This window comes from Saccostrea echinata, unplaced genomic scaffold (assembly GCF_033153115.1).
Source record: "Saccostrea echinata isolate AGI-Se365-2 ecotype Australia unplaced genomic scaffold, CSIRO_AGI_Sech_v1 ptg000035l, whole genome shotgun sequence".
Lineage (NCBI taxonomy): Eukaryota > Metazoa > Mollusca > Bivalvia > Ostreida > Ostreidae > Saccostrea > Saccostrea echinata.
Genome location: NW_026889784.1, coordinates 1,812,533 through 1,826,842, shown reverse-complemented (window position 1 = coordinate 1,826,842; position 14,310 = coordinate 1,812,533). Strand labels below are relative to the sequence as shown.

The following is a 14,310-nucleotide window of genomic DNA, read 5'->3' as shown; positions in this document are numbered from 1 at the left end:
GAACTGTTCATTTATTTACATATATAGAGGTCACAATTCAGGTCTATACATTTTTTTCTTATTACGTATAGTACATACAGTACAAAACTAGGTGACTGTAATGAAATAGTACATATATTTCACATTCTTATCAAGACAATAACTGAAATTGTTGCTTAACTTAAAATTTACTCAGTTGTCTGCATATTCAAAAATACTGTTGTCTGTGACATTAGATATGGCATTGAATCAAGTGTTTGAGTCGCATACTAGACAATATATTTAATTTATATATACAAGATGAGTATTTTTTTCTTTTAAAACATCATTAAGAGAGGCCTTGTAGTTGTCAGGACAACTTGAATTGAACTAATATACATACAAAAAAAAAAGTACAACGTAAACTTTCAAACATTCTGTACGTGTTTTTATATTTAAGGGTACCCGAAATTCAATACTAAAGCTAATATAAAGCAACATAACAATTAAATGAAATGTTTTAGCAGAAGGCAATACAAGTTTACATTTGAATCTATAGATTTAATAACAATAATTCTTAATATGGAATTAGTAAATACCTGTAATACTACATGTAAGTTATGACCAATGATTAAGAAAATTATATTTCATAATTTTATGGCATATCTTATTTTAGATGGTGTATGATAATCAATGAATGGTTTCTATCCTCTATGATCTGGTTTCAGAGTTATAACCAGAACTTTAAACGAGACGTTGTTTGGATTCAGAAGGACTCCCATGGTTCAGAAGATTTTGGGCAAGCATCGCCTTTTTCTGTGAAAGTGCGTCTACAGCAGACGATTGTCGACATTTATGACAAATACACGTCGTGATGAAGATCAAGTTTATCAAAAGCGACAATGTGAGAGCTGCAATCAAGGCTACATGGACTTTCTGGTGTTTATGATATGAATGATGAAGTCCCCTAAATATGTTCCCGCTTTCTTTTGAAGACGTTGGTTCTTTTCTATCTGTAATTATGAAAATATAGGACGCTTTAGTTAAATAAGATTTTTAATAATAATGTATTTCTCGCCTTCTCTTTGTACAATATTTTCACTGTGCGAATTTCCTCGTATATTTTAAACAGCAGAAAACATGATTGGAAATTGCACGTTTCAATTGACAAAATATGTTTTTTTCCCTTTCTTTCTTCATAATTTAAGTTTCCATTAATATTCTTGTGGAAAAAAAAACTTAAGGGGAGAATAAATGGACTACTAAGATCCAATTTTTTCACGAGACATATCTTTAGCCCAAACTTTAACTCGGTTTCAAATCCTGCTAAAGACCACTTTCTTAGTTGACTTACCTGTCAAAACGGGCACGTAATCCACTATATGATAATCTACTTCCTCTACCAAAATCTGCTTGGGAGGATTTGGACGCATATGTTTCTTTTTCCTTGCGCCCTCTTGTGTGAGATATTGGTTAAATTCTTCTCGTGTCATCTGGAAACTGCCACATGTTGGGAAGCCGTCTGGAACGGGTTCCATATCGCTAATATCGCCTTCCTGTAAGAGGACTGCCATGCCAGCTATTTGGTGGATTTCGATGTGACAGTGCATAAACCAAAATCCTGAAATCAACCGTTGGGTTCGACTGTATTGATCAATAATTCAATAAAGACTGTAAACTGAGTTTATTGAAGCTAAATTAATAAGGTATAAAGATAAACCACTGAAAAAATTGCAAGATACAAGTCTCACACTTTTAAATATACAGTTACCTGGGTTATCAGCTTTTAATCTTAGAACGATGTAGCCATTTCTAGGTACTGCTATGGTGTCCTTCTGAGGAGGGTTCTCAAGATTCAATCCTGGAACGTTACCTAATGTCCAACTTTCATTTCTCCAAGAGGCATCATTACAACTCTTAGTATTACACTTAATATCTTTGTTTTTATCTATGATAGCCCCAGTTGTGGAATTGTAGTGAGGATAAGCAATCTTGACCACATGGAAGTGATGGCCATGCATATGAACCGGATGAGGCATACCGAAAGGTGCGTCATCTGATTAATAAAAATACTAGCTTACAGATTTACTGTCATGAAACATATCAAACACTGGTAATGATTGTTAGATATCAATATTTATCATACCCATGTTATGCAAAATTAATTGCACCGTTTTGTCTTTCTCAAGCTTCACGATGTATGTGCATTCGCAATGATCTGTGCAGTCCAAAGAATCACACGATGAAGTAGTATTGGACTGTCTAGGATAAATCTGCAAAACATTTTTTTTCCTAGTTACATATTTAAAGACTGGCTTTAAGGTATTTTTAAAGATTTCCTTTCATGAAAATACGTTTAGCTTGCGAAAATTGTATATTGCAGTAAAAATCTTTTCCTTTCCTTTAAATGATAATGATATGAAATGATTCAGTGAAATAAAAAAGAATAAGGATGTAGAATTTCGTAACCTGGGGCGGAGAGGTAGGTGGAACAAACACATGACCATTTACTGCCGTTGTGAAGGGAATTTTTGCTGTAGCTAAAATAATAACAGTACCATAAATTCGTGATATGTTGTATGTAATGTAATGTATTAAATATATATAATTTCGTTCTATCTGCTGCATTACGGCAATTTGATTTATTCTATGCAACATTCTTTTATTTCATTTATTTCGAGAATTATATAAATAAGAATGTTGTTTTATTTCCATTTTCAGATAAAATATTGTTTTACTTTTTAATTTTCTTTTACAATTCTTAGTTTGATATTACTTAAATCGGTAGTAAGAATAAAATTAAAGTGGCAGTGATCGCATTGTCGATTTTTGTAACCTTGAAACCATCTTCAAACGTACAAGAGAAATGGAAATTCAAAAATATTTCCTGAAATTCATTTGGGGATGAGACAACCGGAACCGGATGAGCTTTAGTCTGTTCTGGTGTTGATTTCAAATCGGACACCGGAAGGCAATCAATACTGTAGCTATCAGGGTATTGTCTGCAAATAAATATTTTCTGTGAGAAAGAAGGGTAGGATAAAGAAGGAGGGAGGTCAGAGGAAGGAGCTTGAACTATTTTAAGTGGGCGTGACCTGTAATACTAGTATTTGTCGCGCGTGTTGTCGTATAGATTTGTTACAACATGCACACTGCATCTATTTTTCTTCATGAATGCGAATGAGTTTTTCTTCAACAACTTATTATCAAATACATTATCAATAATGTATTTGCAAAATTTACTTTTACACACCAGGCATATCATTTCATATTATTTATGCCTGATGTAGAATTTCAAGGCCAAGCGCTCGGCACTTTGAAGTGAAAGTTGCGGGACCTTAAAAACCGAAGCCCCGTGTCACGGTAGGCGTTGGCGCGATAAAGAACCCTCACTGCTCAATGGCCCTCAGTGCCGAGTAAAGGTCTAAATTTGAAGCCCTCCACTTTGTAACTATGGTGACGTCTCTGTATGAGTGAAAAATTCTCGAACGGGACGTAAAACAACATACAAACAATCACTCTATCTAGACACATAAAATACAAATCTGTAATAGCGGGGGGCTTGTATGGAAAATTAAATATTTACATTCTTGTTAACAAATAGTTTGGCGATTGACCGTCGATTACAACTGTCATTACAATTATCAATGGAAATTCACATTGGTGTTGATATCTATATCATCTGATGATACCAACAAGGCCGAATTATTATACTTTCTGACATTTCTAATCTTGTATTTACATGAACCTGTAGATAAGTCAAAAATCAGTACACTACATTACCCTGAACTATGTATTCGTCACTTTGTTTCTAAATAATATGAATATATCAAACAAACATACAATGATCAGTTTGACAAGTGCACTTGAAATACTAGAAATTTCTATAATCAATGGGCTTATTCAGTATGGGTCTGGTTGAGTTATACCGAGAATTAGGGGGGACAAAACAATTTTGACTTCTGAGGAAAAAATTATCGAACTATCAGTGCAAGCAATTATACCTAACAGTACGTGTATATATGGAAATAAAATTTATCATTAATTTTACAGACAATAACTATGTGAACCTACGTACGATTTATCGCTTCTATCTTATTTTTTATTTTTTTAAAAAAAATTATTTCTTTAAGTTGATAGTTCAATGCTTTCTTCTTATACAATTTAATGCAAAATGCTCATGTGACACATTACCGATTTTCTGCTTTGTGATATTAATTGTAATAAAAGAAACCTAACATTGATACAGAGTTCTTTTCTTTCATATATAAGGGAAAAACCTTAATTGAAAACATCTAACTCTCTATCCCTTGACATGTATGCTGCTTCTGTGAAGATTAGCAGTTTTATAAAATATAAGCACATCACAGGATATATATTTAGCTGTAATCAACTATCAGTACTAGTTTTCAGAAACACTTGGTAACTTCCCGATAATCATAATTCAAACACAATCTAGAACAGAACTTGTAAGGCAATGTCACCATTGAATTGACCCCATAGTGCTTCATATTTCATTAACACGAACATATATATGTTGAAGAAAATATACATGTAGTGATGACCATGAATATACTTGGAGAAAAGGGAAAATTTCGTTTTTGTCAGAGAAAAACATCTATCAACATCTATACATTGAGTAATCCTCAGCTTATCTTCCTTCAAAAGATGACTCAAGAACACCATGTCAATTATACGAATTAATCAACATCAGAAAATGACCAAGTAAGGTTACATGTACATTATTATGTAAGTTACCTTACAAATTCGGTTTAAAATATTTCCTGTGAGTATTCCGTCATCATCATATTTATGCATATAATTGGTATTATGCTTAAGACTAAGACTATCGTACACTCCACCGGATTGTCCATTCCTGTATTTCAAAAGTTTGCTTAAAGTATATTACCCACTTTATCTGCCTTTAGTCATTGACCTTAAGATGGAAGTAAATAATGGAATTCATGTATAAAAATAATAGATATTTTTTCTGACAAAAAAGGATTTCTTCTCTTTTCCCAATTATACCCATGATCACCACTATATGTTCTTCAACATACACTAATCAAAACTTCTAACCCGTCACTGTATTTTTTTTTCAATAGCTTCACGATGACATCAAAATTTTCAAGAGATTTCTATCAGTAATTATCACTCTTTTTACACCTAGAATATTGAAATCGTTGAAGAATCTATTGAACCATGACGATTTTATCGTGAAAAGAAAACTCGTATTGTAACAATATTGCTTTGTCTTTGATTTTTGTTTTTTGGTTTCTTTAAACAATTTAATTTTTCCACGAAAAAGGAAAAAAAAACATCACACAACAATTCGAATAAAATGCAGTGGATATTCACAGAGGAGCACGGAAGAGCCTCAGGTATAATGCAAGCTGGTTGTAGCACAAAAAGGTAAAGTTCTGCAATATTATTTACTTCTGTCGCTATCTCTATATTATAATTTTGAATTTAAGTACTTTGTGCATAATTTCACAAAAAAGAAAAACAAAACAACTCAGGATACTAGGCACTTGCATTGTCCACATAAAAGTGTCAATGGGTGAATTCAAAAATAATGACCACCAAAGTGGAATTTTTTGATAAAATTCAACTACCCATAACATATTTTTCACTTATATCATCATATTGTACATGTTTTCTAGTTAAAATTCCGGAAGTGGCAATAGAATAGACAATTGGATAAAAAAGTTTCAGAATTTTTATTAGTTAAACTTTATTTGAAAAAAGAAAATATCACTACATCCTTAAAGACTTTATAAAATACATAATCAAAAGAAATGATAGTTTTTTATGCTTCAAAATGGTATCAGAGATATAAATGATTAGATCTAAACCTTGATTGAATTTCATCTCTTCTATATATAGGAAAAAGCTGGCTTTTTGATTGTTATTTTACATTATTTTTTCAATTCTGGTTTGAAGTTTTAATATGGAAGAAATATGAAACAATAAAATTCCCCCCAAACCACTTTTTTGTCCATTTAAGTCATTTCTTTAAATCTAAGCCAAAAAAGAATTTTGATATACAAGTTTTCTTACAAAAAATACTAGATTTTGAAATGACTCAATTTTACATTACTACGTTGCACTCCTGACATCTGATATGTATTTTATTTAACATTGTTTTAAAAAATTATAACACACAATAACCCATTCTTAGTTTGTAAATCAGTTCGCCGTTTTTCATACTTACAAGACTTCAAAACATGATTATTTGCAATGTTTAATAAATATACATTGTATTTAAACATATGTGTTAAATGATGATGAAAACTATTCTCAGAACTGACTGTAAAATGTCTGTAATTAGCTGATAGACTTTTGTTTTGAACATCAAATAGTATCAAACATTTTTTTTCGATTTATTTTTTAGTAAAGATAGTTGCAGATCATTGATAATTATAAAATAGTTTTGTTGCACTCCTGACTGCAGTAAAAATAAATATTAAAACCATAGAACACAAAAATTCATAAAGTTTTGACAGCATCAAGTGGTAACGAAATTGTGCAATATTTATAGTTCAATTCTTCATAATTAAAACACGTGATATAGTTAAACCTGGCTTTATATCTTGAATTATTCCCTATTTATGTCAAAAAACTAGCTAAAATGTATATGTATATTTAGAAGATAAAATATATTTTATAGTATATTTATCTTCACGGGACAAACACTGTAAGCAACTGAGGCCAACCAGAAATATTCTACTCTTCAATATTTTTCTTTATATTTATTCATATTTGATCAGCAATAATTCTAACATATTTGTTGCACTCCTGACCAAGAGCATGGGAGTCTATGAAGTAGAACTTGTTCTGAAGTTGAGGTGGAATTACTTGAATTATATAACAATTTTTCAATGTGTTAATTTTTTACATTCATAAAAAATCAAAGAAAAGATAAAAACACATCTGAATTGATAAAATAGAAAAAGAGAAGGATTTTAATAATAAAACTGTCAATAATTTAGTACTAAATTATTAAAATAGATCAATGTTAATTAAAGAATATTTATTAGCATAAATAGAAGTCAGTACATCATATAACTTGAATCTTTAAAAAAAATGTGTTGCACTCCTGACCATAGAAATATAGATCTGAAACACAGACAGACCCTGTAATTAATAAACATATTTGGTAAAAATGCTTTTTTTGTATCTTTATTTTCCAAAATAAATACCAGAGAATCATATACTGATAAAAGTTTTTTCATGCTGGGGTTCAAAACATTAGATGTTGCACTCCTGACATTATTGGGTGTGCACAGGTAATTAACTCTCATTAATGCTGCTTGTGTTTTATATAATATTTTTAAGTTTTAAATTGTATCTCAGTTATTGCTTTACACTTTGAAAAATTCTTTTTTGACTTAATTGTTTTTCAGATTTTTAAAATCGATGTGTTTTTTTTGGCAACACTACATTTTTTCTGTTGCACACCTGACATGGTATAACATTTTTTTCAACATCAGACATGACCACAACTTGGTAAATCAAAAAAGTTGCTACACTCTGCATTTAAAGCTCAATACTTTGAATATTATCAGGAAAGTCTTTATTTCCAACATTAACCACTATTTTTTTTTCCACATATTTTCGAAAAGGTATTGCACTCCTGACATTTTAGCATCATTTTTGGGCATAACTTTTTTGTGAATAGAGATATCAATGAGATATATGGCAGCTATTTAGACACTATGTAAAGACATATGCCGAGACATAGAAATTTATTCCCATTGCCTAGTGCAGGTTGATAAATATGTGTTTGGTCATTTTTTTTTTAAAATTCACCCCAATGCGTTGTACCGGAAGTTTCAAGTTACCGGAAGTGTTGTTGACCGCTGACTGTCAACACGTCGGGTAACTACTTTGCATGATGTTTTCTCATTCAAGAGAAATCTAGATTTAAAGTTGTCGAGCAGTTATCCATGCAAATGGTGGTCACACGCAGCACTTCTTTGAATTCGGTCAAAATCTATAGATACTCGTTACAAGTTAGGTTGGGCTTCAACATATTCAAGTTCGAGTATATTCCGATAAGGTCTTAAGACATGTACAGACATGCAGCTATAAAGTTAGACGGCTAGACAGAGAAACGAACAGACCATATGAAGACAATGTGTCTTCTCTACCCAAGGGGCATACTAGTATACAGTAAAAGAAGTTACTGTGGCATGCTTCATTCTTGCATTTATAAATGATTCGTTTACTCATTACTTGTAGAAGAACTAACTATTATACTTAAAAAATGTTTATTGTGATAGTCAGTCATACACACATACATGTTATCTTAAAAAGTTAATACAAACCAAATTATTACTCTAAAGTCTAGTAATCGAAAGTATTTGAAAAGTTTATTTAGAAAACATGTGAAGTAAAACAATGCAATGAATTTGAAATCAGAGATATTAAGTTAAAATATTTTTTCTACCTAAATATGGATTCGGAAATACTAGACTGTATGTTATGGTAGAGTGGGATAAATATTGTACTAGGCTAAAAATGACAAAACCTTGACACTGACACACACACATACTCCCCCCCCCCCCCCATGAGTACTCGACTATCGTTCTACTAAAGCATCCGACTACTCGACTCAGCTGTGTTAGTGAAATTGACATGCCTACTCTAAACTACATGTAATATGCAAATAAAAAATAATTTAAATAAATTCGTTAAATGTCTTACTCTTGATTGGAGAAAGGAAAACGAACTCAGCCACTTCTACAAAATTACGTAATCTTTAATATACTCACCCAAAGGGACAGTTAACAACCTTGCAATGATCTCTTGGTCTGCATTGATACCGATCAGTTTTAGGATTTGCGACACGAGCTCCGCTGTATCTCAAGACAGCAAGTGCAGTATCAGGATTTAAAGGCTTTAAAATAAAACTTTCATATTCAAAATGAGGAATATTCAGGAAATAAATAAAATAACATTAATTTTTAGGATTTTTACTTAAGAATATGAATTACCCCTTCACTGTTGCCTACTTCCAAAGTCTGCGCGCGCACCCAATAATTGTTAATGTCTTCCGAAGCCAGTACTATGAAATCTACTCTTTCGCCACCAAACACCATTACTGATTCGGCGCTTGTCATTGTGACATCATTACCATCGACAGATATTATTTGGATGTCATGCTGAATTAAATGATATAATATTGTTTATAACAGTCAAATTCTTTATTATGTGTTCAGCTAGACCTTGGCGCATTTGAATAAAATTTTGTTAAATAGTGATGAACCAATCAGTTACATGTACATTTTCATGCTAATAGTTCCACGACACATCATTGAACCTGTTATCAAATATCTCTGTTTTGAACATACTGTATATTGATTACAATGTCAAAGAAAGCGCTCATCTAAGCAATATGCACATTACAAGTAAACTTTTTTTGCTAAGTAATATTAATGGCAAACATGACAAAGTATCGAAATCATCTACCTTGTCCACAGATACACGGAAACCATAGAGCATGCCGGAGTTGATAACCCTAAATCTGTAATAACCATATCGCTCAACATTGAACGTTTCCAATGGTAACTCTGGTATATCAGGCTGTTCTGGATTATCTTTGTTAAGATAGTGATTACCTACGAAAGTTACAAAAAGATGGAGATCATGGCTATTTATATAATTTACCCTCCTGTTAACAATCAGCTTGATGCTAATTCTAAATTTTAATTAATTAATTGTTCTGGATGTTTCCTATATATTTCATGGTGAGTTTGTTATATATCTTGGCCTTCATCCTACCTCTGCCATTAATAAGGGCTGCTTCCAAAGGAAATAGACCCACCGCTCCTCCCGTGGCATCAAATGTGAATGAGTAGCATTTAGTTTCGTTAAATCCATATGAAAATCTGTCAAGAATACATAATTAATTAATCTTTCTTCAAAATTAAATTTATTAGGTCTCTATTTATACTACATAAACATAATGATAATTAATACTTACGTGTTCAAACCCCAGTCAGCCTCATTTTTGGTCTCAACAGAAGCGTCAAGCTTCCAGTCTGTCAATACCATGACAAAGTCCCCGGATAACTCTGGTAAATCACTTCTCAGATTCTTAACATAGTGTGAGATATTAAAAGCAAATTACCTTTATGTTAATCCATTCGTGATCATAGAAACATTAATAAGCAAACCATTGATAAAAACAACAAATCCACAAAAGAAAAAAAGGTTTACTAGTACCTCTGGTTTGTCGGGTCTAGGGAGCACAATCAGTGCCCCTGTCAAACCATCTGTACGTTCTGTTCCTAAGTGAGAGTGATACCAGTGGGTTCCAGGAGGATCAGCCAAAAACCTATAAAAGGTATCCCTTCTTAAAGTTTTTTTTGCAGAGATAGAGAGACTTAGACTTAGAGAAACTGTATTTGATAGATTGATGACATGAGCTGAAGCTCAGGTAAGCTTCTCTGATCAGAGTTGTTTGATGTCCGATTGTCTGTATGTTTTCGTTTCACGACTTTTTATGAAGAACCTATACATTAATTAATTCAAACGTGACCTAGATCATTCCTAAGAAAAAAAATCTTACCTTACCTTTGTTCAATTAAAGGATCATATCCCTTTACAAGGAAAGATAATGAGTAACCACAAAGAATGCAAGCATTTTCATTAAACTACTAGATAGGATAAGACAAAACCTTTATGTATTGCAGATTCAAATAAAAAAAAGCTAATGGTTTTGATTTCGCCATAAGAGAGGATAATATTTACACGTAGCAATACGCATTTTTCATTTCTGATGATATACATAGTCCCTACTTTCATTGGGGAAAAAATTACTTCGAAAATAAGACTTATGAGAATAAAATTTGTTTGGGGAAAACTTCATTCGTTCTTTTTGTGTAAGATTCTGTGAGAGTTGTTTTTTTTTGTTGAGGTGGAGTAAATACACTTGTATTTTTGACCACATAATTACTTGATAAATAACTGTTCCATCTGTAATCGAAGGTTGAAAGAAATTCACATATCTGAGTACCATCTAATTTACAGAAGTAATTCTATAAATGAAACCTTATAATCATCAAATGAAAATTGTAAGTTAGTGATTGCAAACCCCCCTCTAATTGATGATGTGTAAAAAATATGCGATCCTTTCATGACATACCTATATTGGAAAGTCTCCTCTGGGTTGATTGGACAGTGTGATACAGTTCCAACACCGTCCATCCAAGGTGTATGCCATTGAACCATCCCGTGCCAGTGAATCGTAAGTCCCTCCATTAGTAAATTATTCTTGATGTTTACAACAACCTGAAACAATTATCATATTTTGTAATATATTCATTTCATAGATTTAGAGGAAGCTTTACAGATATCTAAAAATAATCCAAAAATAGATAATCAAAGTAAAACAATTTTATATCTTTGTTGGGTACTTTCTTCAAATAAAAAAAAGAAGATATTTTTACCTGTTGTCCCTCGTACACCACAACTGAAGGACCCGGATACTGTTTGTTAATACTGTAGATCATTTTGTAATTACCGTCTGCAAAAATAGCTCTATCCGCATCTGTAAGACAAATATATACTTTGCCGATCTGTCCGTTGGTACTGAGGCTAAAATTCGATACTTGTTAAATTTTCCGCTGTGCACAATATGTAACCAGTCTTAATTTCAAATGCATATTTATCTGAGTTCCCCAAAACAAAATCAAGACAATTATGTTAAAACCGATAATGTGCCAAGCACAACTTTATTGGGAAAAAAGGGAGGGTTAATTCACTTCTCTAGCAATACAATAATACATGACGAATTCATACTACCTTTGGAAATGAAACAATTTGTAAAATGCAAAAGTAACATGCTAGTCAGTGTTTCTTAAGTTTTTAAAGTTGTTGCTAACAATAAATACTTTTGTTTCCTGAATCATATCACTTCTGTTTTAAAATTTATAAGGTGATTGCATTTTTATTAACGTATTGAGTTTTACGTCTTTTCAAAAATACCTTATTGACATGGAAAAATGAACATCGGAATTGTTTTTATGCATACACTTTAATATTTTAAAAAAGAAACACTGTTATGCATACCATACCTTTATTAATATCAATTGGGATAAGCGCATTACAACCTGAACGCTGGAAGAGGGTACCGTTTCTGACAACGATAGGATTTCCACGTCCATCTTCATCATAATAAATCATAGTCTCAACATAGTCAATAACCCAATCAAACTCACACACCTCCTCCTCAGGGGGGCAGTGGGGTTTCACGGTATGATCAAAACCATCTACAGATCTCAAGACAAACGACAGTAATAGTAGGACCGAAAAGGTTGACTTCTCCATGCTAGTAAATTTTCATCCGATCATAAAACTATCGAAGCAAATACTTTATATTGTTTGAAATGCGCATTATCACATGTAGTGATATCATATCATGGATAAGATATATATTGCTATATAAATAAATTTTCCCCATTGATGTGATCTGAGTATATATAAAGGTGTATATAAAGAACGATTTCTCCATTTTTAGATATGATGACATGAAATCAAGGCTTGAGGCCAGTTCATTAACCAGTTGCCTAGTGTATGGTAGTTTAGTTACAACAACAACAACAATAACAACAACAAAAATCACCGTTTCTTTATTATTGAAACACAGTTAACCTCTAAAGTTTAATGAGAGAGAGAGAGAGAGAGAGAGAGAGAGAGAGAGAGAGAGAGAGCACAACAAAACATATGCATTGTATAATTATATAATTTAATCCATATCGATATTCTATGCCAATACTTTCTATCACATAGAAATTCATTCGCATAAAATACTAGGGATGCGCGATTTTATCGGTATACCGGTATATCGTGATTTTTTATTGCGCGATACGTATCGTGATACAGAGACTAAAATACGGTATTTGGTACATAATTAAAAATTCCAGAAATTATTCATTTATATCTTAGAACTATTAAATAAAAATTACAGGAAGTCTAAAAAATGTTGAAAAATGTTAAACTACGGCATCCAAACATGATTTATATTATATAAATTAAAATGAAGAAAATTGAAGTTATGTTTTTACAGCGTATTTGTAAGAAAAATTATAGAAATTCATTAAAAAAATTGTAGTAAATATTCCGTGTAAAAATATCAAGAGATTATCGTGATATTTTGGAGAAAAAAAAACGTGATAAATCACGATACGAAATTTTTGGCGATACCCATCCCTATAAAATACTTTGTGTCACAAAAAAGAGAGTAAATTTAACGGGGGTATATTTATGAGTAAGACGACTAAAATTCAAAAGATGATCAGAGATTCTATCGGTATGCAGTTGCGTCTCCTACATAAAACCATTTAAGGAATGTTTTTAAGTTTTGTGTGAGTTATTGGTGTTTAAATCACACAGACTTGTCACGTAGGCACATTTCATGAAGCGCGCTAGCGCTTCATGAAAAACATGTCTACGTGACAAGTCTGTGTGGCTTACACACCAATAATTCACCTCAAACTTAAAAACATTTCTTATATTTACATTTTACCTGTTTAAATGCACCAAAAATATATTCAATGTTCGAATTTCTCGCTGCCCTATATCGTCATATTTTTATTAACGTCTCTGTAGCCTCATTGTGATGTCACTTTAGAGCGAGTTTCTCCGTGTATATTTTCTAAGCGTGAGTATACACAAAAATTGTTTTCAAATCAATTTCACAGTTGGCTTAGTAGAAAAACACAGCAAATGTAAATATTACAGTGTAATACTAAAGAATATTATAAAGAAGATGGGTGAACAAGGCGTGCAGAATGCCTATAGCTTCAGATATTAAAAAAATCATACTCAATTTGTGAATTAAGTATTCAAAGTAAAGTTCTCATTATTGAAATTTATGAAATTATGAACAACAAAACTTTTCTGAGAAAAAAAGATCCCGGAAAAAAAATTATATTAAAAATGAAATGGTATTCGTGGGATTCGAACCCTAGCAATAAAAATCCGGAGTATCATATTGCTTTGAGACTAACAAGCTAATCACTACGCTACACAGCTCCTGATGAACAGTGGCATTTAAACCTTGTATGACCTTTGACTTAATGGACTTCAAGTATCTATACTTATAAATTAATAAACTTTGCAAATAAACTCCGAAACGGGTGAACCAGAGTTCTTACTTACTCCTCTAAGAATACACACGATACAAGATGATGTCCGTAAACTATATTTAGATTTCACTTGCATTGTAAGTATCGTACATTAAATTAAAAGTCTACTTTTATTTTCTATAAGCATCCATGAAATAGCAAAAACGTGAGTACGGTGGCGTTTCCGGTTGGCGGATCTAAGTTACTGGCAATTTTT

General features: G+C 31.9%; 1 protein-coding gene across 1 annotated transcript; it reads right to left on the bottom strand.

Moving 5' to 3' along the window:
- Positions 1–701: 701 nt before the first annotated feature.
- LOC133199748 (uncharacterized) lies at positions 702–12,294 on the bottom strand. The gene is made up of 15 exons (XM_061335608.1): positions 12,042–12,294; positions 11,415–11,515; positions 11,111–11,256; positions 10,189–10,300; positions 9,947–10,059; positions 9,745–9,851; positions 9,433–9,581; positions 8,958–9,125; positions 8,736–8,860; positions 2,818–2,960; positions 2,428–2,498; positions 2,105–2,231; positions 1,730–2,014; positions 1,313–1,579; positions 702–971 (listed from the first exon to the last, which is right to left on the bottom strand). The coding sequence occupies exons 1-15, from the start codon at positions 12,292–12,294 to the stop codon at positions 703–705; spliced, it is 2,436 nt and encodes an 811-aa protein (XP_061191592.1). The 3' UTR covers position 702.
- Between the last annotated feature and the right edge of the window lie 2,016 nt (positions 12,295–14,310).